This window comes from Arabidopsis lyrata (genome assembly GCF_000004255.2).
Source record: "Arabidopsis lyrata subsp. lyrata unplaced genomic scaffold ARALYscaffold_4, whole genome shotgun sequence".
NCBI classification, from domain to species: domain Eukaryota; kingdom Viridiplantae; phylum Streptophyta; class Magnoliopsida; order Brassicales; family Brassicaceae; genus Arabidopsis; species Arabidopsis lyrata.
In genome coordinates, this window is record NW_003302552.1 from 20,027,819 (window position 1) to 20,054,240 (window position 26,422).

The following is a 26,422-nucleotide window of genomic DNA, read 5'->3' on the forward strand; positions in this document are numbered from 1 at the left end:
AATAGTTTTGGTACCTAATAAAAATGTGACATAGGACGAGTCTCTTGTGACATTTAGTTCAATTGGTGACATGAGATAAGAGAGCATGGTAGGCAATAGATTGATGGTTATGCTACACCGTTTTGATACTTGGTTACCATATTGGGCTTTTGATTACGGCCCAATTAAATCAAGCGTCTAATTTTTCGTTTCTTCTTCTTCTTCTTCTTCGTCGAGCAACAAAGAGAGAAACCATCCCTGAGAATCCAATTCGGAAACAATCTCCGGCCATTCAATAGTAAATGCATTGCTCAGTATCCTCCGTTGTTCGTCCACTATCAGCAGATCCCGCAACAGCTATAGCCAATTTGTGCTCAAAGGGTAACCTCCGAGAAGCTTTCCAGAGATTCCGACTCAACATTTTCACAAACACTTCTCTCTTCACTCCTTTTATCCAATCATGCACCACCATACAATCTCTTCCGTCTGGAAAGCAGCTTCATTGTCTTCTCGTTGTCTCCGGATTCTCCTCCGACAAGTTCATATGCAATCACCTCATGAGCATGTACTCCAAGCTTGGAGATTTGCCTTCCGCTGTTGCATTGTATGAGCGTATGCGTAAGAAGAATTTCATGTCATCGAACATACTCATCAATGGGTATGTGCGTGCAGGCGATTTGGTAAGTGCGCGGAAGGTGTTTGATGAAATGCCTGATAGAAAGCTTACAACTTGGAATGCTATGATTGCCGGATTGATCCAGTTCGAGTATAACGAAGAGGGTTTGAGTTTGTTTAGGGAAATGCACGGATTGGGATTTTCGCCTGACGAATACACGCTTGGTAGTGTTTTTAGCGGATCTGCTGGGTTGAGGTCAGTGTCTATAGGGCAGCAGATTCATGGCTACGCGATCAAATACGGGCTTGAGTTGGATTTAGTAGTTAACAGTTCGTTGGCTCATATGTATATGAGAAATGGGAAATTGCAAGATGGCGAGATTGTCATTAGATCAATGCCTGTTCGTAATCTGGTTGCATGGAATACACTCATCATGGGGAACGCGCAAAACGGATGTCCTGAAACCGTGCTTTATCTGTATAAGATGATGAAAATCTCAGGTTGTAGGCCTAACAAGATCACTTTTGTAACTGTGCTCAGTTCTTGTTCTGACTTAGCGATAAGAGGGCAAGGTCAGCAGATTCATGCGGAAGCTATTAAGATTGGGGCTAGCTCTGTAGTAGCTGTGGTTAGTTCATTAATCAGTATGTATTCAAAATGTGGGTGTCTTGGAGATGCAGCTAAAGCTTTCTCAGAACGTGAAGATGAAGATGAAGTGATGTGGAGCTCAATGATTTCTGCTTATGGGTTTCATGGACAAGGCGATGAGGCAATCAAGCTATTTAATTCTATGGCAGAGCAAACCGAAATGGAGGTAAACGAGGTTGCGTTTCTGAATTTGCTTTATGCGTGTAGCCATTCTGGCTTAAAAGACAAAGGACTTGAGTTGTTTGACATGATGGTGGAAAAATACGGGTTCAAGCCAGGTTTAAAGCACTACACTTGTGTGGTGGACTTGCTCGGTCGAGCAGGCTGTTTGGATCAAGCCGAGGCAATAATAAAGTCTATGCCAATAAAACCAGACCCTGTTATATGGAAAACATTATTATCTGCATGTAACATACACAAAAACGCAGAAATGGCACAGAAAGTCTTTAAAGAAATTCTTGAGATTGACCCTAATGACTCTGCTTGCTATGTCCTGCTTGCAAATGTTCACGCCTCAGCTAAGAGGTGGCGTGATGTATCAGAGGTGAGAAAATCGATGAGAGATAAGAATGTGAAGAAAGAAGCGGGAATCAGCTGGTTTGAACACAAAGGTGAAGTGCATCAGTTTAAGATGGGAGATCGCTCTCAGTCTAAATCTAAAGAGATCTATTCATACCTCAAAGAACTGACCCTGGAGATGAAGCTGAAGGGATACAAGCCTGATACAGCGTCAGTGTTGCATGATATGGATGAGGAGGAGAAGGAATCAGACTTGGTGCAGCACAGCGAGAAACTAGCGGTTGCATTTGCGCTCATGATATTACCTGAAGGTGCACCGATAAGAATAATCAAGAATTTACGTGTTTGCAGTGATTGCCATGTTGCTTTCAAATATATATCGGTGATCATGAACCGAGAGATCACGTTAAGAGATGGTAGTAGATTCCATCATTTCATTAACGGAAAGTGTTCTTGCGGCGATTATTGGTAGTTGGGCAGTTAAAGTATGCTATGACTCTGTGCTTCAGAGTCTTTCTGGAGAGTTAAGCACTTGGATTGGATCGGGAAGCCATTTGGGACGAAAGCATTCAGCAACAACAAGGGTAAACTTTTATACATGTTGCCTGTTGGGTCCTATGGACACTGGTCACAAGACTCAGATTCTTTACATTGCGGTAGTAGCTTTGTAGTCTACCTTGAGATTGCTCCTGTCTGTGTTATTCTTGAGTCGGGCGCAAGAAGTGGTTTACTGTCAACTTTACTTGCTCAAGCCATCTCCGCAAGGTAGAAACTTATGTGGTCTTTCTCGTTATTTCTTATGTACCATGTTTTTGGTCGTTTGTGTAGTTTCTTCTAACCTTCCACAAGCTTGTCTTTCGATTTCACAGCAGAGATGTTAAATCAGGAATATTCAGAATGTAGAAACTTCTCTGCTCTTTCTCAAGTAGAATGCAGTCATGCACTTGTGGAATCCCTCAGATGAGATTTCATAGGTAACGTTCGTTAACTTCAACAACACCACTTTATCAATTGGCATATAAACATGTATTTCCTCGATTCATTTTTATCTTATGCAAGTGTTTGCTTTATTATGATTTGTTAAGTTTTGCATAAATAAGGACGCTAGAAGCGCTTCCCAGAATACGAGTGTTTATAAACTATTTATTAAAAGTTAATATATAAGAAAACTATAACCTAAAATATAGATTAGACAAATGGAGTTATTGGTCCACTCCACTCACCCATCCAAAATTCCAAATGAATACCGTTGATAATTCCATTGTTTTCTGTGGTAGAAGAAGACCATTTAGTAAGTCTCCCTTAATTCTATTCCATTGTACATAAATATTTTTCTGTTAAATAAATGGAAAATACAAGAAGAAAAAACGAATTGGAAGAACGAACCAACCAAGTAATGAACCAACGAGAAAAAGTCAAAGAAGGCGACTCACACTGGAAAGGAAAAGCTGACATGCCAGTCAATGATCCTGCGTAGAAATTGCGTGAAGCCGCCATTTTCAAATAATTCAGGTATATAAAAAGGCTTCAAGTCCACGTTCGTAGTACAAATAACAAATTGTCTCACAAACTCTTCTTTCAGTCATCACAGAAAACAAAAAGAACAATGGTGGATCAGCTCACTTACGAACAGATCTCGGAATTCAAGGAAGCCTTCAGGGTATTCGACAAGAATGGTGATGGTATGGTTCATCGTCCCTTTCCCTCTAATCGTACATGTTGGATCCTGATCATCTTCAAAGCACTAAAATGACTAACACCACTCCTTGATTACTTTTTGTAGGTGTCATTACCAGAAAGGAGCTCGGTACCGTGATGCGTTCTCTCGGTCAAAACCTGACCCAAGCTGAGCTTCAGGACGCGATGAACGAAGTGGATATAGATGGTGACGGAACCATCGATTTCCCTGAGTTTGTGTGTGTAATGGCTGGGAATCTAAGTCATGATCAAGTGCCGCCGCGTCAAACTAAAAAAACAATGGTGGATTATCAGCTCACTGACGATCAGATCTCAGAATTCAAGGAAGCCTTCCGCGTATTCGACAAGAATGGTGATGGTATGTGTTCATCGTCCCTTTCCCTGGCTCTAATCATACATATTTTGATTCTGATCATCTTCAAAGCACTGAAATGACTAACACAAGTCCTTGATTACTTTTTGTAGGTTACATTACCGTAAATGAGCTCCGTATTACTATGAGCTCCCTCGGTGAAAACCAAACAAAAGCTGAGCTTCAGGACATGATCAACGAAGCTGATGCAGATGGTGATGGAACCATCAGTTTCCCTGAGTTTGTGTGTGTAATGGCTGGGAAAATGACTGACTCTGAGGAAGAAGCGTACAGAGTTGTGAATCAAGGTCAGGGTCAAGTGCCGCGTCACACTAAAAATGACAGAACTGGTGGCGCTAATTGGGAGAGGGACATAGCGGTCGGGGTTGCCAGCAATATCATCGCTTCGCCAATTACCGACTTCATCAAAGATTTGTTTAAAGAGTTGTTTTTTTGAATTAATGGCACGTTAGGTAAGTAACTTTATGCCATTAGGGTCTGGCAAGTCTGTTACATCTCCCTCAAAATTATTGAAAGAATAAGAAAAAGTGTTTAATCTGTGAAAATAATTTCTCAGTATGTAATAAATTTACTGTGTTAGTGTGTTACCATCTTCAATTGTACGCAATATATTAAATAATTTACAACCAAACTTTGTAATATGGTTTCAGTATCGACTATAATTGGGGTATCAATATAATGTATTTTTGAGGAAAATATTGAACAACCAATTATTGAAAACTAGTAGACAGATCGGTTAATGATTTGGCACATACAGTGAGCAAATCAGCTAAGCCTCATATCTCACCGTCCCAGAGTTCTTCAAGACTCTTATAAGGACTCATCTCATGAACAAATGACATGCATCGCGGCTCGCGCCAACCTACCCTGCAACATTGAAACACACATCTTCAATATTCGATAACCCAAGTGTTTGATCAAAACAAAGAACGTTTTGCTTTGTGATTTGTTAATTAAGTTGGTTAAGACGTCATTGGGTATGGACCAATTGAAAACATCGAAATTCTGCTTGATCCTATCTTGATGGGTGCTTTTGGACGAACACTTTGACCCATTTGGAGACACCCGCAAAGTGAAACTTGTGCAGTATTCTTGCCGAGCTTCTCAGCAACATCGCCAGGAATAGTGTTCTTCAGAACATGGCTTTTTTGAGCCACGTTGTCCCAGGAGAACCCAACGTACCTGTGCATGTGCATCCCTCAAATCAGTTCCTGGTACACTTACCTTCAGCAAGTAAAATGCATTTTTTTCGTTTAATAATAGGTCAATGAACCAAACCATGCTAATCAATTGTCATAAGCATGTATTCTTCCTTGAATCATTTGATCCTATGCAAGTTTTTACTTTGTGATTTGTTAAGTTATTGCAGAAAACAAGGACGTTCGAGGCACTTCCCAAAACATATGAATGTTATAAACTATGTAGTATTGAAAAGTAAGCAATTGAGAGCAAAATCTTTAATAATTTAGACAAATGTAGGGGCAGCTCCACTTGCCCATCCAAATGAATACTTCACAATTGATAAAGAAAAAAAAAAAAAAATTGCACAATTGATAATTCTATTCCATTATTGTAAATAAATGTTTCTTTCAAATTTAAATGGAAATACTAAAAAAAAAGACAGCATTTAGTAATAACGAATTGGAAGTTTGGAACAATCAACCAACTAACCAAAGGGAAATCACTGGAAAGGAAAAGCTGAGATGGCAAGTCAACGATCCGCGTAGAAACCGCGTGAACGTGTGATCCATCTCTTCTCTTGTCAACCTGGCGCTTAAATTTAAAACTCAAATTAATGGCATTCTCGTAATACCATCCCCAAACCAAGGTCCTTCTCGACATTTCAATGTAATTCCGGTAAATAAAACGCCTCAAGTCCGCGTTCGTAGCACAAATTGTCTCCCAGACTCTTCGTTTTTCCCTTTTTTCTCCAATCACCGAAAAAAAAAACAAAAAGCAATGGCGGATCAGCTCACTGACGATCAGATCTCAGAATTCAAGGAAGCCTTCAGCTTATTCGACAAGGATGGTGATGGTATGCTTCAGCATCCCTCTCCCTCTAATCGTAGATCTTCGCCGGATAATTCTGATTTAGTTTCTGCTTTGATTTGGTTTCCTTTTGATCTGTATCGATTACTGTGGTGACGGATCCATTTTTCGTATCCTCGCATTGATTCTTTTCGTTTTTCGGTATTCAAATCAAAATTGAATTTAAGGATTTGATTTTGCCTTTGTTCTAATTTAAGATCTATGTAAATCGTCGTTATTTATTATCAGCGATGAAATATTTGTTAGGTTTGAGAGTCTGAATCAGCCCTATGGTATTTGACCAGTTTTGATTGAATTGTTCTAATTCTAGATTTGCATAATAGTAACACCAATCCTTGATTACTTTTTGCAGGTTGCATCACCACAAAGGAGCTCGGTACCGTGATGCGTTCCCTCGGTCAAAACCCGACCGAAGCTGAGCTTCAGGACATGATCAACGAAGTGGATGCAGATGGTAATGGTACCATTGATTTCCCTGAGTTCTTGAACCTAATGGCTAGGAAAATGAAGGACACTGACTCTGAGGAAGAGCTCAAGGAAGCGTTCAGAGTCTTTGACAAAGATCAGAACGGTTTCATCTCAGCTGCTGAATTGAGACATGTGATGACTAACCTCGGCGAGAAGCTAACTGATGAAGAAGTCGATGAGATGATTAAGGAAGCTGATGTTGATGGTGATGGTCAGATCAACTACGAAGAGTTTGTTAAGGTTATGATGGCCAAGTGAGGATTGGAAACAACTTCGGCTTCTCCTTTTTACTACCTTCTTATGTAATTTCATAAAGAATGTTCCTCGCTTGTTCTAAAATTTCATTCATGGCTGGTTTTTGGTGGTTAAAAAGACAGGGATGTTATGTGTTTTTACTTCTTGTCTAAATGACTCATTGTTCATGTTATTGATAGGTTCAGAACCTGATTCTTGAAATATAACAGTAATGAGATCTTCTATTATCTTCTTAGTTCTTATTGATGAGTCCAAATCAGAACTTATATTTGATCATTCTCTTCAGAATCTCTGGTCGTATGTAAAAGCAAGAAGATGCTTATCGGTTGCGCTTAAGGTAGGGAGCTTAACCCGTGTTGGCTCAGACGATGAACTCGAAGGAGAGAAGAGTATAGAAGTTTTCTCAGACATTCCATTGTTGAAGTCAAGCACAGTCTCTAAGCTGTAAATACTCTGTCCAGCTGCATAACCACCCAAGAGTTGATACGATCTGTCTGATTGATCCATCGTCAAACACATATCCTCTGAACCTATATCATTCAAATTTTATTTCTTGAGTGTCACATTTAGGTTCAAATTCAATTGTCAAATTGTGTCCTCAATGAAAACTTACAAGCAGCGAGTTCGAGCTGAGTTTGATAAACGAATTCAAGAACGGCCGAAACATCTCGCTCGAATTCGTGAAACGGTCCATCTTCGAAATTCATCTTCCTTAGCTTACATACTCCTTCCCCTAACTCCATCATCGCTCCTTTATGGTTCTTCAAATTCCAAAACACTCATATTTAAATTATCTCAAACGTGAAATGAAAACGAGCAATAGATAGAGCTAAAGGAGGAGATTTACGTTGTTGAAGAGATGGTGAAATCCAACGGCACATTGAAGAATTCCATGGATTAAGGTTCGAGTTGGTTCCTCTGCTTGAATCCAAAGAGCTTCAAGCGCATCGTGACTTTTGTAATAATCTCTCTTGTTGAAGAGCGTCACTGCTTCCTCAAAACTCCAATCTTCTTCCTTATCCTCGTCACTATCTTCTTCGTCTTCTCTGGCTTGGTCGTTGTATCTGACGATCGATCGTCGACTAAAACGGACGCGTATGGAGCTAAATTTTGTGGAGACTCGAATCGTTGAAGCAGTAACAGAGAGTGGAGAAGAAGGAATTAAGGAGCTGAAGGAAGAAGATGGAGGAAGCGTGAAAGATGAAGGAACCTGGAAATGTTTGGGAGAAACTGCCATTATCAAAGTCAAATTAAGGTCGAGCTCTGCCTTCTACTGCATGGTTCTGGTTGCGCCAGTTTTGTGGTCACCGTTTTACCAAAACTTTTTAATTGGGCCAAAACTTGGGTCCTTTATCTTTTGTTTGTATATTTTAGGCCCATATTTCAGACGTAACGTAGCCTTCCTCATATGGTTTGTCTCTTTGGTAAATTGTTTTCTGGCGTAGCTTTCTCTTATGATTACCAAAATTTCTTGATTATTCTAGGGCTTTTATGTTGTCAAAAACAAAAAAAACAATTAGGGCTTTTGAATACTCAAGTTTTTCAGACATTAATTTTAGTAAAAATAATATACTTAACTTTAGTAAATTTTGTTTTTTTGTTGTCGACATGCACAATGTGAGATTTATCCGGACAAAAACACAATGATAGAAGCAGCACAAATCACAAATCATTAGGATATGCATTTTATTGTCTAACTTTAATACGTTAGAAATGATATTTTATCATAATTATAACTAAAAGATCATTACTATTGTAGTGGTAAAACATCATTATTATTCATAAGTAAAGATTTTTAAAAAATGTTCAAATAATTTTGAGATTTTTTTTTTTTTTAATTTTTGAAAATGCAGTAATTTATACTATAGTCCCAAAATTCAGTATGGTATCTTCAGTTCAATTGATAGATCATATAGAACTATTTAGAATGATGATGGTGGCAAGACAATGACCTAAGAGCATCTCCAATGGTAGACATCCATAGAGTGTCTCACCAATATAATATTAATATTTTATGTTTAATTTATTTAGAGAAACTCACACTAAAATTCTACTTCCATTGGTGAGATATCTCTATGGGTGTCTCATCAATATAATATTTATATTTTTATATTAAATTTAATTTTTCAATAATATTTTTAAACATATCAAATTATATCTTAAATATAGTCATTCAAACAAAATAATTATATTTTTATAGAAGTAAATAATATAATGATTATTAATAATTTTAAAAACATTAATTAATAGTACTATTAATTATAAATAATATATTAAAGTGACTATTATTTTTAAAACCACAATTAAACATAAATTGATTTTTAAACAACATATAAAACCATAATAAAGATATATAAATTAAACACAAAATTACATATAAAACCATGATAATATAAATCAAAATGCAAATAAAAACATACAAAACCAAAATAGATAATATATGTTTTACTCTTCACTTGATGATGCGCCAAACTTTTGCCATATAGATTTTAATTATATTAGACATTTTGTAAATAATGACAAAAGATAACACATTATTTATCAAAATATCAAAATGTTGACAAAATATCAGATTATTCATCTCAGATTTATTTTCTAATATTATAGTAGTATTTTATTAACTAAAAATATTAATTTAAACTTAACTAATATCAATTAAAAATTATATTAATAAATAGTTTAAACTTTTGTATAATGGAACTTGATATAAAGATTATTTTATTTTATGAATTATAGAAAAATAAAAAATAAAAAATAGTAACTTATAAACTATTTAATTGATATTATAAATTTTAGAGTAATTGAATTTTAAAAAAGAATTGTTAAACCAATACAAGAGTGACATGTGTATGAGAGAGAGAGTCTCAAAGTATCTCAGTTTTTTTGATTAAAAAATTATGGGAGACTCACAAAAATGCCCCTTTTTCAATACCCCTTTTCAAAAATGCCCCCTTTGGATGTCCATTTTTAAAAATACCCCTTTTATGTACAAAATGACTAAATTACCCTTCTTTTAATAAAAGATATCATAAATATATAAGGAAATATAACAAAATTAGGTCCACAAAATACAAAATATTTTTTGGCGGGAAAAGTGATCCCCCAATTTTTCCCGCCAAAACACTTGTAAAAATTTGTAAAACCTTTAAAATACCTTGTAAAATTTTCCCGTAAAATTTTTTCCCGCCAAAAAATTTTCCCGCCAAAAAATTTTTTTTGCGGGAAAAGTGATTCCGCAAAAATTTACAAGGTATTTTAAAGGTTTTTTACAAGATATTTATAAGGTTTTACAATGTATTTTAAAAGGTTTTACAACGTATTTACAAGGTATTTGTAAGATATTATAAGATTTTACAAGCTATTTATAAGGTGTTACAAGTTATAAGGGTTTTACAAGTTTTTTATAAGGTTTTATAAATTATAAATACCTTATAAAACCTTATAAGTACCTTGTAAAACCTTTTAAAATACATTGTAAAACCTTACAAAACACTTGTAAATACTCTGTAAAACCTTTAAAATACCTTGTAAATTTTTCCCGCCAAAAATTTTCCCGCCAAAAAAATTTCGCAAAAAAAAAATTGCGGAATCACTTTTCCCGCAAAAAAATTTTTTGGCGGGAAAAAATTTTACGGAAAAATTTTACAAGGTTTTTTAAAGGATTTTACAAGTGTTTTGGCGGGAAAATTGCGGGATCACTTTTCCCGCCAAAAAATATTTTGTATTTTGTGGACCTAATTTTGTTTCAAATAAGGGTAAAATGGTCATTAAAAATTAAAAGAGGGCAAACTTAAAAATGGACTCTCAAAAGGGGCATTTTTGAAAAGGGGTATTGAAAAAGGGGTATTTTTAACAATTTCTCAAAATTATTTTTTATTTATTTTTATTATGGATGTCTCATGGAGACACCATTGATGGAAGTGCTCTACTTAATGACCCTTCCCAAAAATTCCGAACTCTATAGCAACTTTTTCCCCACCAATATACATGAAAACAAAAATAAAGTATATAATAATAAAAAATACATCAATCTACACTCTCTACCCTCTCATTTCACGTATATATAATCCATCTTTTAGGACAGAACCCACCGAAAGCTCCACAAACCCATTAATTAACAAAAAAAAAAACAAAAGAAGGCGGCGCAAACAAAAGATAATGCAACCAGAGACCTCAGATCAGATGTTGTATTCGTTTCTCGCCGGAAACGAAGTCGGCGGCGGAGGGTACTGCGTCTCTGGCGACTACATGACGACTATGCAGAGCTTATGTGGGTCTTCTTCATCGACGTCATCGTATTACCCACTGGCGATCTCCGGCATCGGAGAAACGATGGCTCAAGACAGAGCTATTGCTGCTTTGAGAAACCACAAAGAAGCTGAGAGAAGAAGAAGAGAGAGGATCAATTCTCATCTCAACAAGCTTCGTAACGTACTCTCTTGTAATTCTAAGGTAAATATAAACGTTAATTCTCTTTCATTTGGTGTATATATGTCCTCATACATATGTATATACGTACATCTTATCAATTTTAAGAGAATAGTTTTAAATGGGTATTAGGGTTTTGCAACTTCTTAGACCCAAACACATGTTTTATAAAAATATGATCATAAATTCATAATTATCTACATATATAATTCTACAAAGATCAATGTTCATTTTGCTTTGAGTATTCAAAACTTGCAAGTAGAGAGAAGGTTTAATAGAGGAAGAAACGAAAAGCTTCATGGCCTTTTTGTGAAGCTCGTTGGGATAGTATATCACTTTTTGGGAAAGTTCTCAAGCTTTTTCAGTTGATTTGATTTGATTTGATTTGATACGAACATCAAATTTCAACTTCTTGATCCAAAATTTAAAGAAAGGCTAGTCTAAATATTCAAACTTTTCATTGTAATTTCATGTTTCTATTTTCAGACCGATAAAGCCACACTGCTTGCCAAAGTAGTTCAACGAGTCAAAGAACTTACACAGCAAACCCTAGAGATCTCCGACTCCGACCAAACACTATTACCATCAGAGACCGACGAGATTAGCGTTCTACACTTTGGAGACTATTCAAACGACGGTCATATCATCTTCAAAGCCTCTCTATGTTGTGAGGATAGATCAGATCTCTTGCCGGACCTTATGGAGATTCTCAAGTCTCTTAACATGAAGACTCTCCGAGCTGAGATGGTAACTCTTGGGGGTCGGACAAGAAGTGTTCTTGTCGTAGCTGCTGACAAAGAGATGCACGGCGTCGAGTCTGTGCATTTCTTGCAAAACGCTCTCAAGTCTCTGCTTGAGCGGTCAAGCAAGTCATTGATGGAACGTAGTTCTGGTGGTGGAGGAGGAGAACGGTCAAAGCGGCGTCGTGCGCTGGATCACATCATAATGGTGTGAAATGATGAGATTTGAGTACACTAAAAAGTCTATAATTGATTAATATATATAGGGTATGATCATAATTAACTTGGTTATAAACCAAAACCTTTTTTTATTCCTCTTTTTATATGTGTTCTATGGTTTTAGTTACAAAGTCGTGGGAGTGTAAGCAAATGTTGTAAGTAGGTTTGGTGTGTTCTTTTTTCTTTTCTTTTTCAAGAAAAAGAAAAAGATATATATAATATAATATATATAAATAATATTTTGATGTTATTTTCCTCTATTTATATTATTTTTTGGTTGTTGGTGTGAGGACTAGGGTTTTGAGATTGTGGGAATATTTGTCGACGTAGAAGAATCTAAGTAACAGATGTGATTGGTGAAGTCCAAAAGAAACTAGAGTACTTCGATATATATATATATGTATATACAGATACACACTATATATGTGAATGTATATGTATATGGTGAAGAGAGGTCTATGTTTGTATGCTGTGAGTTTCAAAGCGACCCTTATGTCACCTTTGTCTCCGAATGAATCCAATCTATCCTCTCTCTTTCTTTCTTCATGTCTTTCTAAATGTGTACATTTGACCACATTTTTCAGACCAAAGAATATAAGCAGTGCCTTGTTTTCTTTCTATCTTATATTGATCATATATACACTACTTATTAAATATAATCCATGTGATTGTGACGAACTGTGATACTTTTAGTTGAGATTAATTAAGTATTAGCGAAATGTCTAGTCGACTGTTTTTGTTGGATCATATGCAAAAGGCGTGCATATATGCGTGACACAAAAACCCTTAAACGTATATTCGAAAAAGAAACACTCTGAATAACGTTGTACATAAGTAGCGTATATATAGGACAAAATACGTGTGAAAAAGTAGGACTAAATTGTAATTAGGTACAAAAATTAGATGGTATGTCAAATAAAGTAAAATAGCAGCACCATCAATTTTTGAAAACTTACATTTAGGACACCAAACTTCATATTATGTATGGCTATATGTTCAATGATAGTAAGTGTGTGGTGACAGGATTAACCAAAATATTGAAAACTTACTTTTTTGTCGTTTATTAATTTTTTTTTTTATATTTATTTTAACTAATCGAACTTTGGCTCTAAAGTTTTGTGTGAATAAGAATATGTTAGGATTTATAATGATTTGTATCCGTGTCTAGTGAGGTTTGTACATATATCTTATATTTATAATGAAAGTGTTTTGAAATATTGTAGAGATACTATCTACATGTGTGCCATGTATCTCTGGTTTCTTCAATAGGTATCCGTTTTGTTTATAGAAAATGGGATATATGAACCAAATAACTCAATAATATAGCCAATTAGACCATTAGTAAATTGGAATATATATGAAGAAGAAGGAGAATGTGGGATTAAAGGAAGAGGAAGCGTGAGAAAAGGAGACTGACAAAAGGAAATAAAATTGATGGGCCATTGGCTCTATGAGACAAAAAGGACCGACTCTTCTCATCACTCTCCCTTTTCCCTTTCTCTCTTTTTTAATAATTGTTTTTCTATAAATTATATAATTTTATGGCGAATTTAATAAAATAACATTGATTAAAACTAAGAGAAGAAGAAGAAGAAAAAAAGTTGGAGAAAGTTTGTCCATGGAGCGTGATGGTTTTGGGGCAGCTGGTGTCCCCTCTATACTCAACCTCTCGACCATAAAGTATATCTTATAGAAATATTTTTAGCTTTTGCACTATATATTATTATTAAAGCTATATTTGTATTCAACTCAAAAAAACTAGAAAACTTTTTTTTTTTTAATTCCTTTTGAAGTTTATGGGTAGTGTGGCAAAAGCAATCATTAACCTCACACGTTAGTGTCTCATCGTGTGAACATGTGAGTCCCCTTTTCTTATCTAACCACACAATTTTGACCATCCTATGCCCTATCACTAGTTTTTCTTTGTGTTTACTTTGTTTTATTTACATTTCACAAACAAGCAAATAGGAGTTATCATATTATATGTCAAATATGTGTTTGTTTTCATGTGTTCTTATTGTCTTTCTTGGTCAAGTGTTCTTGTTTACCTACACAGACAAATGTGGGAACCTCTTTTCACTTACTTCGGAGTTTTACCGGAAATTTAGAAAACCTAAATAAATTATTGCTTTGCTAAATTTTCACTTACTCATTCTTTAAATCAGTGCTTTTTATTTTCTCCATTGTCAGAATTACTTATATAGTACATTTTAACACCGTTTTTTTTAAGATATCTAACGTAGTTGAACCATCTTAAAACAAAAAAAACAATACTATTTGAAAATCTAAAACCAATAGTAAAAAAAATCATTGATCAAATTAACTAACATCTATTTAAAAATCACAGTATTTCAAATATTTATTTGGTACCCGCATGTATATATATGCGACTACTGTCTACTTATCTAGAATCCTGAATCCACTATGTTTTTATGTTTCTCCAAAACTTTTTGACAACTTCAGAAAACTAGTATATGCAACACTTTCTAATCTTTTAAGGTATAGTTGAGGGTTTAAACTTTAAACCGAGACTTAAACTCCTGAGTCCTGAGATAACCATTCACAGAGACACTTTAATGTGGTTCGTTCACTTTTAAACCCTCTTTTTAAGCACATGAATAAAAACGATCAAACCCCTTTTCTTTTCAAGTTTCAATTATCAAACTCCTTGATGGGTTAACAAAAAGGAATAACGAGGAGAAGAATCGAGGATCCAAAAGCCCATCTAAGGAGAGAGAAGAGGGGTCCAAACTGAGATCGGAACAAAATCGGTTAGGGTTTCAGAGAGGCCCAAATTAGATTTGAGTAGAGGAGTCCCGTAGTGACAGTGACTCCGACATGACAACACTTTAGTTACACAAGACCACTACGTCTCTACTCTAAGTCTATGCCGTACGTCAAAGGCACCAACTCTTTCATCACATATAATATTAATCATTTTATACAAAACTCCAAATAATTCACGGGACCAATACTGAATCGAAACTAAACGAATTTGTTAAAATCGGACTTTGTAGATGCAACCGAAACAGACTAAGTAGATGAAAATACGTACAATTGCATGTGATTATTGTGAAATTCTGTGGAAAAATAGAATTGACTTATTATGCAAAATGCCCTATGTTACATAACAACAACATGTGTGTATTTATTTTTTTTGTGCGACTTAACATATGTGTATAAATGTAACTTTATTTGTTTTATTTTGTTTCATGTAAGAATTCACGGTGTAGGAAAAAATTAGAAATGAAAAGATCGGTGGCAAAAGAAAAAGAAGTGATTATCAAAAACAAGAAAAACAAAAAAAAAAGAAGAAGTGGAAGATAATACTCCCTCTATTCCTAGAAGATTGATGTTCTAGCTTTTTAATTTGTTCTATAAAGATTGATTTTCTAGATTTTTGTTTTATTTTTTATTAATTGATATTAATATATCATAAACTTCAAGGCGCAATGATTAACTGTTCTATATTACTATTGGTTCAAACTTATTAAAAATTGTTTGATATAAAAAAGTAATTGACAAATAATTAGACAATAATTGTTTCTTAATATATGTGAAAACTCTAAAACATCAATCTTTAAGGAACAGAGAGTAGATGTAATATTGATATTCTTCTTTTCTCTATACTTTTCCTCCATTATCTTGTAATTAAATTTAACTTTCCCTCCATTATCTTGTAATAATTTAGGCTTTTGCTGCTAAAATAACACACAACCAAAAAAGCCCACCGAGGAAGATGGTTGTTAGTTTTTCTCTGTTTTATACTTTCATTGGGCTATCTTACGTACCTCAAATATTTCTTTATTTATTTGACTAATTTCTTATTCAAATCTGAAAATACATAATTTTGGTTGTTACAACTCTCACGTACGACTCATTTGATAATATTTGAAATCTTTATATTGTACATGTCTGCTGAAGTATTGAATTGACTCTTCTACATGATTAAAAAAAACAACAGAGAAATAAGAACCAATAACTAAACCTAAAGAATTAAATCTGTAAATTTCAATTCCAAGTTGCCAACAACAATGAACGCAATTATTTTATATTCGTAAAGAATTTGATTTTATACTATTAAAAAAAAAAAAAAAAACACTCGAGGAACTCGTTGCAAAAGAAAGAATCAATCAAATCATTGCCTTCCAACTACGGATATTGAGTTTTTAACTCATTAACACGTGAGATCGTCACTATCTCGTAGATTACACAAAAGTAAGTTTATGAAATACACGAATTATGAAGATTGGCTGCATTGGAAGATGTATAGTCCAAGAAATAATTAATAATTTCATTTGGTAGTTACGTGTAAGAAAACATAATTAATCAAGTATGATAGCCTTGTAATGCCCTATAAATTGAATTAAAATATGGTTTTGTATATAACTGCGACGTAAACATCAATGTTTAAAAGCATTGTGATTTTAACAATAGTGTAAACTCTATATTTTTTGTTAATTTTAATTTCTTTTTGTTTGCAAGAATGTAGACACTAATCTAAAACACCAGGTCATATAAAAGTTAATAGAAAAAGAAAAAAATGATAGCTGATTAAACTATGGTAATGTCGTACTGCGTCGGAGATGGATGTATAATCAGATTAAAATATAAATTATGTCATTTTTGGTGTAAAGTTGATATACGTAGACAAGTGAAATTTGGCAAAACTTTGTTTAACGATTGGGTCTAACCTTTGAAACTAATTAGGCATTTAGTGGGCAGAGCTTTCTTTTATCAAGTACTAACTTCGAGGTTATATGCTCTTTTTAAAAATATTTTGGCATGATTCTAGGACTCTTTTGGATCCATCGATTGATATTTTTAGACATAGCAAATTTGGCAGTGCAAAGATAAGGTTGCTGTGTGAGTCTCGATAGAATTTGGCAAATATAGAGACTACTCGTCTCGTCTATTCTCTCGACTTTATCTACCCAAATTTTATCTCTCTATAAGTTAAAATTGATGGGTTGATATCAACAAGACATTACAATATTTCTAAAACATTACATACAAATATCTATACATTAGCCATCAATTAGCAAAATTTTTTTAATAAAATATCATAATTTTGTAGCAAGTTGGTGAAGGAAGACTCTTTTCTTGGCAGCCAAACATCACATTAATCAAATTTAACAAAAAAGAGATCGCAATAAAAAAAGGAAAAAGCAACAGAAAAAAGATTAAAATAAAAACAAAAGAAATCAATGAAGCCACTTTTTTTGTTGTTTCTTGTTGCTACTGCTAAAAAAGCATCTTCTTCTTCCTTTTTTTCATTCTCAACACTTTGCTTTTCCTTCTTCTTCTAGTCTCTCTTTTGCTTCTGATTGGAACCAAGCTCGCTTCTCTCCTTCTTCTCCTTCTTCCTCTTTGCGTGTGGTTTATCTATCTTCCTCCAAATAATCTCTTGATCTCCTCCCATTAATTCAACTCTCAATTCTCAATCTTTATGCTAAATTGAATCTCCTTATCCTTCTCTGCTTTCTGGGTTCTCGAGTCTCGATTTCTGGGATTACTTATTCTCTCTCCCGGGAAAATTAAACCCACATGAATCTGTTTCGTAACTTAACTGATTCATCGGCTTGAAATAGATATTCTTCACAAAGTTTCAAGCTTTTCGTTTTGAATTCTCTCAATTGAAAATTCATGGGGATCTGTCATGGTAAACCCATCGAGCAACAACAATCAAAAAGCCTCCCAGTTTCCGGCGAAACCGATGAAGCTCCGACGAATTCACAGCCACCGGCGAAATCTTCCGGCTTTCCGTTTTACAGCCCAAGTCCTGTACCAAGCTTATTCAAATCCTCACCTTCCGTATCTTCGAGCGTGAGCTCAACGCCTCTTCGTATCTTCAAGAGACCTTTCCCTCCTCCTTCTCCTGCTAAGCACATACGAGCTTTCCTCGCGCGTCGCTACGGCTCTGTCAAGCCCAATGCGGTTTCGATTCCCGAAGGTAAAGAATGTGAGATTGGCCTCGATAAGAGTTTTGGGTTTTCGAAACAGTTTGCTTCACACTACGAGATTGATGGTGAGGTGGGTCGTGGACATTTTGGGTATACTTGCTCTGCTAAGGGTAAAAAAGGTACCTTGAAAGGTCAAGAAGTTGCTGTTAAAGTTATTCCTAAATCAAAGGTTCGATCTTTGAAACTGTATCAATTTCTCTTAATTTTGTATTCGTTACTGATTTCGTTTTGTTGTTCTGAAGTATATGTCCATGTTTTCGAATTCTTGTTTTATCGCCATGTGTTTAGAATTGAGCATTTTTAAAATATATTTTTGGTCAAGATATTGTCAGAGAAATATGATTAAGGGCTCTGTTTTGGCTTTTCTATGTTAAGCTGTGTGGAATTGGTCTTAAAGGTTAGCGAATCATGTTTAACTTTGCTTTAGGCTTCCAGCAAGTAAAGAAACCATGCTTATGATTGAACAAAATTGTTTCCATTTTTTGGATTTACGCGAGCTTTATTTGAGTCGTTGTCACGTGTTATGTGGATGGTAGGTTGCCAAATGGTTGGAGTTCATATTTATTTGCATTTAGATCCTGCCGGAGTCCATTGTGTTCGAATGCTATGTGTTTGAGTTTTCAAGTGATATTGATAAGCCAGCAATCTCCCTGAGCTTGTTTCTCGACCGATTCGTTGCTTAGTGTTGGATGTTTTTGACTGCAGATGACAACTGCAATTGCGATTGAGGATGTTAGTAGAGAAGTGAAGATGTTGCGGGCTTTGACTGGTCATAAGAACCTAGTCCAGTTTTATGACGCGTTTGAAGATGATGAAAATGTTTATATTGTCATGGAGTAAGTATAATTTTCTCGGTGAGATGTCTTAAAATCATTTGACTCCAATTTCTGGATTGTAATAAAAATACTGTAATCTCCTTTTACCAGGTTATGCAAAGGTGGTGAACTCTTGGATAAAATTCTTCAAAGGTAATTGCTAATCACACATGACTCTGTATTTGATTGTTTTTCTCTGCTGAATCGTGCTTTGACTGGTTGAGCTTGATGTAATTAGGGGTGGAAAATACTCAGAAGATGATGCTAAAAAAGTTATGGTTCAGATTCTCAGTGTTGTGGCTTACTGTCATCTACAAGGTGTGGTTCACCGTGACCTTAAACCCGAGGTACTTTTTAATCCATGGTGATGTTTAATTTCCAGATTGTTCTCTCATTGTTTTTCGTAAATAATTTTGGCTTTTGGTGACACTTCACTTTCTAGGTCCCATCACATTATCAGCAGTCTTTGTACACATAGAACTAGTTCCACTAACTTATGCAGAGTGACAATGACGGTTATGTTTCTTTCTATTTGTTTGTTTTCCTTTCACAGAACTTTCTTTTCTCAACGAAGGATGAGACTTCTCCTCTGAAAGCAATTGATTTTGGTCTTTCTGACTATGTCAAGCCAGGTTAGAGATGTTAAAATTGACCCAAGATTTCTCCTATCGAACTCATGTTGATGTTAAATGAAAAAGTTGACGGTGTTTTGCAATTCTGCAGACGAGAGGTTGAATGATATTGTAGGAAGTGCTTACTACGTGGCCCCAGAAGTTTTACACCGTACATATGGAACAGAAGCTGACATGTGGAGTATAGGAGTGATTGCTTATATTCTTCTCTGTGGCAGTCGGCCCTTTTGGGCTCGTACTGAATCTGGAATCTTTCGGGCTGTCCTAAAGGCAGAACCGAATTTTGAAGAAGCTCCTTGGCCATCCCTATCACCTGACGCTGTAGATTTTGTGAAAAGATTGCTTAACAAAGATTACCGTAAACGACTAACTGCGGCCCAGGCTTTGTGTAAGTATAATATCTTTGATCTCTATAACGGGTTTAACACATCATTATCACGTTTTTCTGGTTCGGCCCTTCTTATGTTATGAACATATGAGTAATCAGTTGTCTTTTTCTTCAGGTCATCCCTGGCTGGTTGGCTCGCATGAACTAAAGATTCCATCTGATATGATCATATACAAGCTTGTAAAAGTGTACATAATGTCAACTTCATTGAGAAAATCGGCTTTAGCGGTGAGTTAGATTCTGCAGAAGCTGTGACATAGACTACTTACTTAGCAAATTTGATTGTTGAGCTCTATGGATGAAAACTTTATGATTAATGGTTTTTTTTTCATGGTTTCAGGCTCTTGCCAAGACATTAACTGTACCGCAGTTAGCTTATCTGCAGGAGCAATTCACGTTGTTGGGGCCAAGCAAAAATGGATATATTTCGATGCAAAACTACAAAACAGTGAGTTGTATTTCCATGATTCCATCAACCTCTTCCATTTTCCTTTGCGATTTTCTGTGATTCTTGATTTTTTTCCTACAAATCTCAGGCAATCCTAAAGAGTTCAACAGATGCTATGAAGGATTCACGAGTGTTAGATTTTGTTCACATGGTAAGAAAGCTAAATATATGGACTATAAGCGTGATCATTAGGTTTGGTGGTTTAACGCTCTAATCTCTTTTGGGATGCAGATAAGTTGTCTTCAATACAAGAAACTAGACTTTGAAGAGTTTTGTGCTTCAGCATTAAGCGTTTATCAGCTTGAAGCAACGGAAACATGGGAACAACATGCACGGCGTGCTTACGAGTTGTTTGAGAAAGACGGGAATAGACCCATCATGATTGAAGAACTTGCATCGGTATAAGTTTTACCCTTTTTAATACACCTAGGGGCTAGAGAAGACTCGTGAAGAGCAAAAAACCTGGTCATGCTTGATCTTGAACATATGTTTTAAATTGCAGGAACTCGGACTCGGGCCATCAGTGCCGGTGCACGTTGTTCTTCAGGATTGGATAAGACATTCTGATGGCAAGCTTAGTTTCTTAGGCTTTGTCAGATTACTACATGGCGTGTCTTCTCGGACCTTACAAAAAGCTTAGAGTAACGCCATTGTTAGATGAGAAAAGATGCAACTAGGTGGAGTAGATCTGGTTTCTTCCTTTCTTTCCACTTCTTGATAGTTTTTTTAGTTTTCTTTTTCTATTTATGGGTAAGCTTCTGAGTCAAAGATTCGATAATTATGTCTGTGAGTGTATGTGTGTGTGGTGGGAAGGAAAAGTTTATGAAGAAGAGGAATGTACAGAATGAGACATATCCGATGATTATTTTAATCCAGTGATGTTTACGTGTGAAGCACTCTTTTAATGACCGCCGGAAAAACAATTTGTCTGTGTGACATCTTTGGATCAGACCAATGATACGACACGTGACTGTGTCTCACATTGTCGGAGACAACCACGTGACTTTGACCTCAGATCTCTGATCTCATCTTAATCTCTCTACCTAACCGTCGCAAAGATTCTTTCTTTCTTTCTTCTTCCTCTGATCTAGCTACAACAGTTTCATTAATGGCGACAATGAGCAAAACCCATCATAGGTCAAAAGCCACTCCGAGATCTCAAAGACTTGTTCTGTTATGTATAGTCGCCGTTGCATTTCTCTTCCTTTTCACTTCGGTGATCTCCACCGGAGGATTGGCTTTACCGTATCGGACAACCCTAATTGGTTATTTCGTGAGGTCATCTCGAAGCAAGAGACAACATAGTTTGTCTGACAAGTACTTGTATTGGGGAAACAGAATCGATTGTCCTGGTAAGAACTGCGAGACCTGTGCCGGTTTAGGTCACCAAGAATCTAGCCTTAGATGTGCCCTTGAAGAAGCCATGTTTCTTAACAGGTAATTTGCAAAATCCACCAAAATTTCAAACTTCTGAGATTTCTGATGAAGTTCTTGAAATGCCAATTAGCATTCTTGTTCAATGAGATGGTTAGTTGAATAAATGATGCAGCTTTATTGGTAAGATGGTCACTGTAATTGCAATTTTCTTGTTGCAGGACTTTTGTAATGCCATCTCGGATGTGCATCAATCCAATACATAACAAGAAAGGTATACTTAATCGATCTGATAATGAAACTACAGAGGAAAGGTGAGAGTTTCTTAAAATGACTTTAAAAACTTACTTTTGTTTTGTTCCCAACTTTTAACACAAGAGGTCTCTCCTTTGTATGTTCTTAGTTGGGAAGTTAGCTCGTGTGCAATGGAATCACTGTATGATATTGATCTTATCTCTGAGAAGATACCTGTGATCTTGGATGACTCAGAAACATGGCATATTGTGCTATCGACGAGTATGAAATTGAAAGAACGAGGGAGTGCGCATGTATATGGGGCTAACAGGAATGAGCTAAATAACTCCAGCCACTTTACAAATCTTTTGCTCATTAACCGAACTGCAAGTCCCCTTGCATGGTAAGCATTGCTGAGGAAACTGAGTTTCCCATCGATTGGAAGTTTCTGTTCCCCGAGCATCGTTTCTTATCTTGTTTGTGTTAGTCATCATCATACTTTAGTTTGATCAGATCATATATCTATCTATCTTCACTGTAGGTTTGTTGAATGCAAGGATCGAGGTAATCGTAGCGACGTCATGCTTCCTTATTCATTTCTCCCGAATATGGCAGCATCAAGATTGAGAGATGCTGCCGAAAAGGTGAATTAGTTTCACATAATCCATCAATCTAGCTTTAAAAGGAAAAGGAGATGGTTCTCTTCTGTTGAGTTATGTATCAGTTTTGGTTGAACAGATAAAGGCACAACTTGGTGTTTACGATGCAATCCATGTTCGTCGAGGTGACAAACTGAAAACAAGAAAAGACAGGTTTCGCGTTGAAAGAACTCAGTTTCCACATTTAGACAGAGACACACGGCCAGAGTTCATCATTGGCAGAATTCAGAAGCAAATCCCACCAGGACGGACTCTTTTTATCGGTTCTAATGAGAGAACCCCTGGATTCTTTTCACCTCTAGCTATCAGGTAAAACTATAAGGTCTAGATTCAAGTTCTATAGTTATATATGTGGAAGTTTCATGTAAGACTCTTGTTTCACTGCAGGTATAAAGTGGCTTATTCATCGAATTTTAGTGAGATTTTGGATCCGATAATCGAAAACAATTATCAGTTGTTCATGGTGGAGAGGCTGATAATGATGGGTGCAAAGACATTCTTCAAAACATTTAGAGAGTACGAAACGGATCTCACTTTGACAGATGATCCGAAAAAGAACAAGAATTGGGAAATACCAGTTTACACCATGGATAAAGGCAAAGAAGCAGCAAGCTAAACTATCCATGATCTCACTAGCAAAGACTACACAACGATTCAGACAAGAGTCTCATCACTTTTCAATTACTTGGAGTTAAAATCCTAATCTTGTCTGAAGATTCTATTGCCGGTACTCGAAGAAATCTGTGTATGTGACACCAGAGACTAACAGACTAGAGCACTTTCTTGCTACTTGGCTGTTTCATTTTTGTGTAAATCAATCTGTTTATTGTTACTTTAATGTTGATTTTCATCAGAGATAGTTTGTTTCAAATAAAACATTCGAGTTAAGCAAATTCTGCAAGGACTTTCGATATTTTCTCAAGTCTTCAGCTTAAATTATATCGTAATCCAATACAAGTGTAATTCCATATTTTTGTTTTGTTTTCTAAGGAAAAAGAGGTTTTGTGAAAGGTTAAATGGATCAGTAGATTTTAATCCCTGAAGGTTTAATCAGATAAGCCTCCGTGTTTCTTTCAAATCTGTACTTTACATAAACATAACCTAGGCACTTTGTTCTAAAACTACAACGCGAAACAAAAAGAAACCTAAAAGAAAGAAAAAGAGGATGTAAATCAGATCATTCGCTGGACATATTATCGTTAAGGCAAGGCCATTTCCGTTGTTAGAACGCAGCAGAAGAATACCTCTTGTGTTGTACAATGTCTTCATCTCGAATCAACAATGTTTCTGAAACTTCCTAGTAAAGGTTTAGTGAGAGTGTGCTTCAAGAAGGATATTGGTGGCAGCGTTGATATCATTTCTGGCGTGTACAAGCGCCTGTCTTGCTGCGTTCTGGTCAAATCCCATAGATACCAAAGTAGCTATGGCTTCCTCAGATGGCTCTGTAGTTGACGGCATTGGGGCTCGATAAGCTCTCTGAAAAACAGAAACATTACATGTCAGCAAATGAAGATGAGTCATTTAGATGGTAACAAGAGTATGGCTAAAGAGGCAAAAAATAGATGCTGCAGAGATAAAGACTTGCCACTGCTTGGCGACCTAAGTTAGGTGAGGTCCTTCTTGGTGGTTGAGATTGGCTGCTCAAGGAGGGTAAGGAAAACCGGGAGAATAATGAAGCCATAAACTCCGGAAACTGTCATGTGTTTCAGACAAAAACTAGTGTTAGTGCCACTGTGTTACTAAAGTGACAAAAACCCACATTTGAGGAGATGAATGATGTTTGTTTTTAAGCAGAAAGTTGGAAAGGTATAACCTTTGCCTTGCGAATACCAAAGATATTCAACCGATACAAGGAACCAGCAATTATGCCACAAATTCCAGTAAAGATGGATCTTTTCCAAGATGATAGTAAAAGCTACAAATATTGGAACCAAGACAATTTATCAATGAAAAAAGTATTCTACAGTAGAATAAGAAGTCCTACAAATAAACATATGGTACTGTTTACCTGGACACCTGCAAGATATATGAATGATTTATCAGAGAAGTGGACGCCCAATACACCAAACCTCTTTGTAACTGGAATGTCCAAGAAGAAGGGTACAAAAGAAGCAAATACAAGGGCGTATGGTCCAGATGTCAGTAGGTTTGCAGTAGGATCTACAAAAAAAACAGCTTTTTGTTATATACCCACTATCAAAAACGCTTATTAAGAATGCACAAAAAGCATTTCTTGATAATTTAAATGGTGGACCAAGGGAATTCTTTGTAAGATGTATTCAATAGTATGAGTGAAGGAAACTGCAGAACAGAATTTGAAACCAAAAAAAAGATCATCACAATATCCCAATCCTCCCTTCACAGGTGAGACTAGTAACAAGGATAATCTAAGACAACGAATAACTACAATCCCATTTAGTTGTCTGCATTAGCGCCACTAAATCATATCCTAAGAAAGAGTACTAACCAAACCGGTGTAGTTTTTGAAGAGACTATCTGAAATTGGAAGGTTACCTTTAGTCAGTGATAACAAAATGGTCTCTAGTATTAGTGATACAAATCCAGAGAACAAGATGAAAACCTGCAGGATGAGCACATAACTCATAGAGTTTCAATCTCCAAGGAATTATCAGCAGTTATCTTTCTAGTTACCAAATTAATGGACAAAAAAGTCATGACAAAAAAAAATTGCGCTGGACTATCCCTTACCGAATACTTATTTGAACCAATCTGTCTCTCAAAGACTCGGAAGAAGTACAGCAGATACAAGCCAGAAAACAATTCTGTTGTGGACGAGAATGCAAACGCCGATATAATTAACTTCCAAATCCGAAACTTCTCAAAAATATCCTGCAATGAGATTGGCAGAAGTTTATAAAGAGATACAATTGACTGCATCTCAGATATCTAATTTTTCATAGCAACTACAAGTCCTTCTCAAAAGAAACAAATCTGAACTTGTAGCACATGAACAGAGATCTCTGAAACAATCAAACATCTTTCCAAGTGCAAGGCTACAGACATACACAATGAGATGAGTAGACGCAAATTATCGAACTATTTAACATTTGGAGCCTCACCCCACTGGCTGATGACTAATCCTAGTAAAAACTCCATCACTATTCAGTATGATACCAATACTAAAGCTTTATCGGTTTAGCTGCTTCCTATTAAGAAAGCAAAATTTGCAAACTACAGTGAAAACCTAAGCATAATCGGAATCGTAATCCGCAATCTTTTATAGTGCCAATGTTGGTAATTAGAACGCAGCTAAACAATTGGTACCAAGAATACCAAATAGAAAACAAATCTGAACCAAAACCCAATCCCAATTCTTCTATAAACCCACAAGAGCTTAAAAATCAAACAAGAGTAAGAGGATCACAAATACAGCAAAATCAAATGAGAAATGACCTGGTAAGACAAACCGAGCTTGGAAGAACCTCCCCGGATCCCGAAGAACACAGTGAAAAGGGCAGTCGCGATGACGAAGGCTTTCGTGACCGGAGCATTATCTGCAAATTTCAAAGATTTCGACATTAATCGAAAAACCCCGAAGCTGATCGAGTTTAATGAGAAATGGGTTATTCATTTCGATACGTACTGAAACCGGAAGGACCTCCGTTCATCTTAATCGGATGAACAGAAACAATCGCGGGAGCGAGTTCGTCGCGAAATAGTGCGATCGGAGCTTCCGTTTCTCCTCAAGTCGCCTCCGATGAATTTTCTACGAAGGGATGTTTCCGGGAACCTCTCGAATTCAAAACAACACTCAGATAATTAAATGGAAACAAAATAATCAGTAGAAACAGAACAATCCAGAATCTTTCATTATTGTTTGCTGATTTAATATTTTTTATTAGCATTATTCTATAAACTAATTATATATAATTAAAAAAATAAAACATATTACACAT

At 35.8% G+C, this 26,422-nt stretch overlaps 8 protein-coding genes across 10 annotated transcripts; 6 read left to right on the forward strand and 2 right to left on the reverse strand.

Moving 5' to 3' along the window:
* Nucleotides 1-42: 42 nt before the first annotated feature.
* On the forward strand, nucleotides 43-2,840 carry LOC9315974 (pentatricopeptide repeat-containing protein At2g41080). 3 transcript variants are annotated; one of them, XM_021028470.1, is made up of 2 exons: nucleotides 43-2,527; nucleotides 2,612-2,840. In XM_021028470.1, the coding sequence occupies exon 1, from the start codon at nucleotides 282-284 to the stop codon at nucleotides 2,232-2,234; it is 1,953 nt and encodes a 650-aa protein (XP_020884129.1). In that variant the 5' UTR covers nucleotides 43-281; the 3' UTR covers nucleotides 2,235-2,527; nucleotides 2,612-2,840. The 3 variants fall into 3 exon arrangements, with proteins under 3 accessions (XP_020884129.1, XP_002879907.2, XP_020884128.1); XM_002879861.2 differs by having other exon boundaries at nucleotides 2,632-2,840; XM_021028469.1 differs by having other exon boundaries at nucleotides 2,635-2,840.
* A 454-nt stretch (nucleotides 2,841-3,294) lies between these two features.
* LOC9315975 (calmodulin-like protein 12) lies at nucleotides 3,295-4,474 on the forward strand. Its single transcript, XM_002879862.2, has 3 exons — nucleotides 3,295-3,444; nucleotides 3,546-3,818; nucleotides 3,926-4,474. The coding sequence occupies exons 1-3, from the start codon at nucleotides 3,369-3,371 to the stop codon at nucleotides 4,267-4,269; spliced, it is 693 nt and encodes a 230-aa protein (XP_002879908.1). The 5' UTR covers nucleotides 3,295-3,368; the 3' UTR covers nucleotides 4,270-4,474.
* Nucleotides 4,475-5,601: 1,127 nt separating this feature from the next.
* Nucleotides 5,602-6,836, forward strand: LOC9315976 (calmodulin-5). The gene is made up of 2 exons (XM_002879863.2): nucleotides 5,602-5,868; nucleotides 6,235-6,836. The coding sequence occupies exons 1-2, from the start codon at nucleotides 5,793-5,795 to the stop codon at nucleotides 6,606-6,608; spliced, it is 450 nt and encodes a 149-aa protein (XP_002879909.1). The 5' UTR covers nucleotides 5,602-5,792; the 3' UTR covers nucleotides 6,609-6,836.
* Nucleotides 6,759-7,987, reverse strand: LOC9315977. Its single transcript, XM_021028480.1, has 3 exons — nucleotides 7,453-7,987; nucleotides 7,219-7,366; nucleotides 6,759-7,135 (listed from the first exon to the last, which is right to left on the reverse strand). The coding sequence occupies exons 1-3, from the start codon at nucleotides 7,840-7,842 to the stop codon at nucleotides 6,888-6,890; spliced, it is 786 nt and encodes a 261-aa protein (XP_020884139.1). The 5' UTR covers nucleotides 7,843-7,987; the 3' UTR covers nucleotides 6,759-6,887.
* A 2,589-nt stretch (nucleotides 7,988-10,576) lies between these two features.
* Nucleotides 10,577-12,526, forward strand: LOC9317824 (transcription factor bHLH106). Its single transcript, XM_002879864.2, has 2 exons — nucleotides 10,577-11,057; nucleotides 11,520-12,526. The coding sequence occupies exons 1-2, from the start codon at nucleotides 10,593-10,595 to the stop codon at nucleotides 11,985-11,987; spliced, it is 933 nt and encodes a 310-aa protein (XP_002879910.2). The 5' UTR covers nucleotides 10,577-10,592; the 3' UTR covers nucleotides 11,988-12,526.
* Nucleotides 12,527-17,205: 4,679 nt separating this feature from the next.
* Nucleotides 17,206-21,134, forward strand: LOC9315978 (CDPK-related kinase 1). Its single transcript, XM_002879865.2, has 11 exons — nucleotides 17,206-18,124; nucleotides 18,661-18,791; nucleotides 18,882-18,923; nucleotides 19,009-19,117; nucleotides 19,324-19,402; nucleotides 19,494-19,790; nucleotides 19,906-20,018; nucleotides 20,131-20,238; nucleotides 20,327-20,389; nucleotides 20,470-20,637; nucleotides 20,741-21,134. Exons 1-11 carry the CDS (start codon nucleotides 17,639-17,641, stop codon nucleotides 20,876-20,878), a joined length of 1,734 nt encoding a protein of 577 aa, XP_002879911.1. The 5' UTR covers nucleotides 17,206-17,638; the 3' UTR covers nucleotides 20,879-21,134.
* A 45-nt stretch (nucleotides 21,135-21,179) lies between these two features.
* Nucleotides 21,180-23,427, forward strand: LOC9315979. The gene is made up of 6 exons (XM_002879866.2): nucleotides 21,180-21,675; nucleotides 21,834-21,926; nucleotides 22,016-22,249; nucleotides 22,388-22,490; nucleotides 22,585-22,814; nucleotides 22,893-23,427. The coding sequence occupies exons 1-6, from the start codon at nucleotides 21,347-21,349 to the stop codon at nucleotides 23,119-23,121; spliced, it is 1,218 nt and encodes a 405-aa protein (XP_002879912.1). The 5' UTR covers nucleotides 21,180-21,346; the 3' UTR covers nucleotides 23,122-23,427.
* Nucleotides 23,428-23,510: 83 nt separating this feature from the next.
* Nucleotides 23,511-26,387, reverse strand: LOC9315980 (rhomboid-like protein 18). Its single transcript, XM_021027829.1, has 8 exons — nucleotides 26,110-26,387; nucleotides 25,920-26,020; nucleotides 25,215-25,355; nucleotides 25,020-25,086; nucleotides 24,514-24,665; nucleotides 24,319-24,420; nucleotides 24,091-24,198; nucleotides 23,511-23,981 (listed from the first exon to the last, which is right to left on the reverse strand). Exons 1-8 carry the CDS (start codon nucleotides 26,132-26,134, stop codon nucleotides 23,814-23,816), a joined length of 864 nt encoding a protein of 287 aa, XP_020883488.1. The 5' UTR covers nucleotides 26,135-26,387; the 3' UTR covers nucleotides 23,511-23,813.
* Between the last annotated feature and the right edge of the window lie 35 nt (nucleotides 26,388-26,422).

Bases quoted from the DNA above. Each gene is read 5' to 3' on its own strand.
- LOC9315974 (XM_021028470.1), top strand. From the start codon at position 282: ATGCATTGCTCAGTATCCTCCGTTGTTCGTCCACTATCAGCAGATCCC.
- LOC9315975 (XM_002879862.2), top strand. From the start codon at position 3,369: ATGGTGGATCAGCTCACTTACGAACAGATCTCGGAATTCAAGGAAGCC. The intron at 3,445-3,545 runs GTATGGTTCATC...TACTTTTTGTAG, and splicing joins ATTCGACAAGAATGGTGATG to GTGTCATTACCAGAAAGGAG. The intron at 3,819-3,925 runs GTATGTGTTCAT...TACTTTTTGTAG, and splicing joins ATTCGACAAGAATGGTGATG to GTTACATTACCGTAAATGAG.
- LOC9315976 (XM_002879863.2), top strand. From the start codon at position 5,793: ATGGCGGATCAGCTCACTGACGATCAGATCTCAGAATTCAAGGAAGCC. The intron at 5,869-6,234 runs GTATGCTTCAGC...TACTTTTTGCAG, and splicing joins ATTCGACAAGGATGGTGATG to GTTGCATCACCACAAAGGAG.
- LOC9315977 (XM_021028480.1), bottom strand. From the start codon at position 7,842: ATGGCAGTTTCTCCCAAACATTTCCAGGTTCCTTCATCTTTCACGCTT. The intron at 7,367-7,452 runs GTAAATCTCCTC...TGGAATTTGAAG, and splicing joins TTCACCATCTCTTCAACAAC to AACCATAAAGGAGCGATGAT. The intron at 7,136-7,218 runs GTAAGTTTTCAT...TGAATGATATAG, and splicing joins TCAGCTCGAACTCGCTGCTT to GTTCAGAGGATATGTGTTTG.
- LOC9317824 (XM_002879864.2), top strand. From the start codon at position 10,593: ATGAAAACAAAAATAAAGTATATAATAATAAAAAATACATCAATCTAC. The intron at 11,058-11,519 runs GTAAATATAAAC...TTCTATTTTCAG, and splicing joins TACTCTCTTGTAATTCTAAG to ACCGATAAAGCCACACTGCT.
- LOC9315978 (XM_002879865.2), top strand. From the start codon at position 17,639: ATGGGGATCTGTCATGGTAAACCCATCGAGCAACAACAATCAAAAAGC. The intron at 19,791-19,905 runs GTAAGTATAATA...CTTTTTCTTCAG, and splicing joins AACTGCGGCCCAGGCTTTGT to GTCATCCCTGGCTGGTTGGC. The intron at 20,239-20,326 runs GTGAGTTGTATT...TACAAATCTCAG, and splicing joins CGATGCAAAACTACAAAACA to GCAATCCTAAAGAGTTCAAC.
- LOC9315979 (XM_002879866.2), top strand. From the start codon at position 21,347: ATGGCGACAATGAGCAAAACCCATCATAGGTCAAAAGCCACTCCGAGA. The intron at 21,676-21,833 runs GTAATTTGCAAA...TTCTTGTTGCAG, and splicing joins GAAGCCATGTTTCTTAACAG to GACTTTTGTAATGCCATCTC. The intron at 22,491-22,584 runs GTGAATTAGTTT...TTGGTTGAACAG, and splicing joins TGAGAGATGCTGCCGAAAAG to ATAAAGGCACAACTTGGTGT.
- LOC9315980 (XM_021027829.1), bottom strand. From the start codon at position 26,134: ATGAACGGAGGTCCTTCCGGTTTCA. The intron at 25,356-25,919 runs GTCATTTCTCAT...ATCTCATTGCAG, and splicing joins AGCTCGGTTTGTCTTACCAG to GATATTTTTGAGAAGTTTCG. The intron at 24,421-24,513 runs GTAAACAGTACC...CAATATTTGTAG, and splicing joins TATATCTTGCAGGTGTCCAG to CTTTTACTATCATCTTGGAA.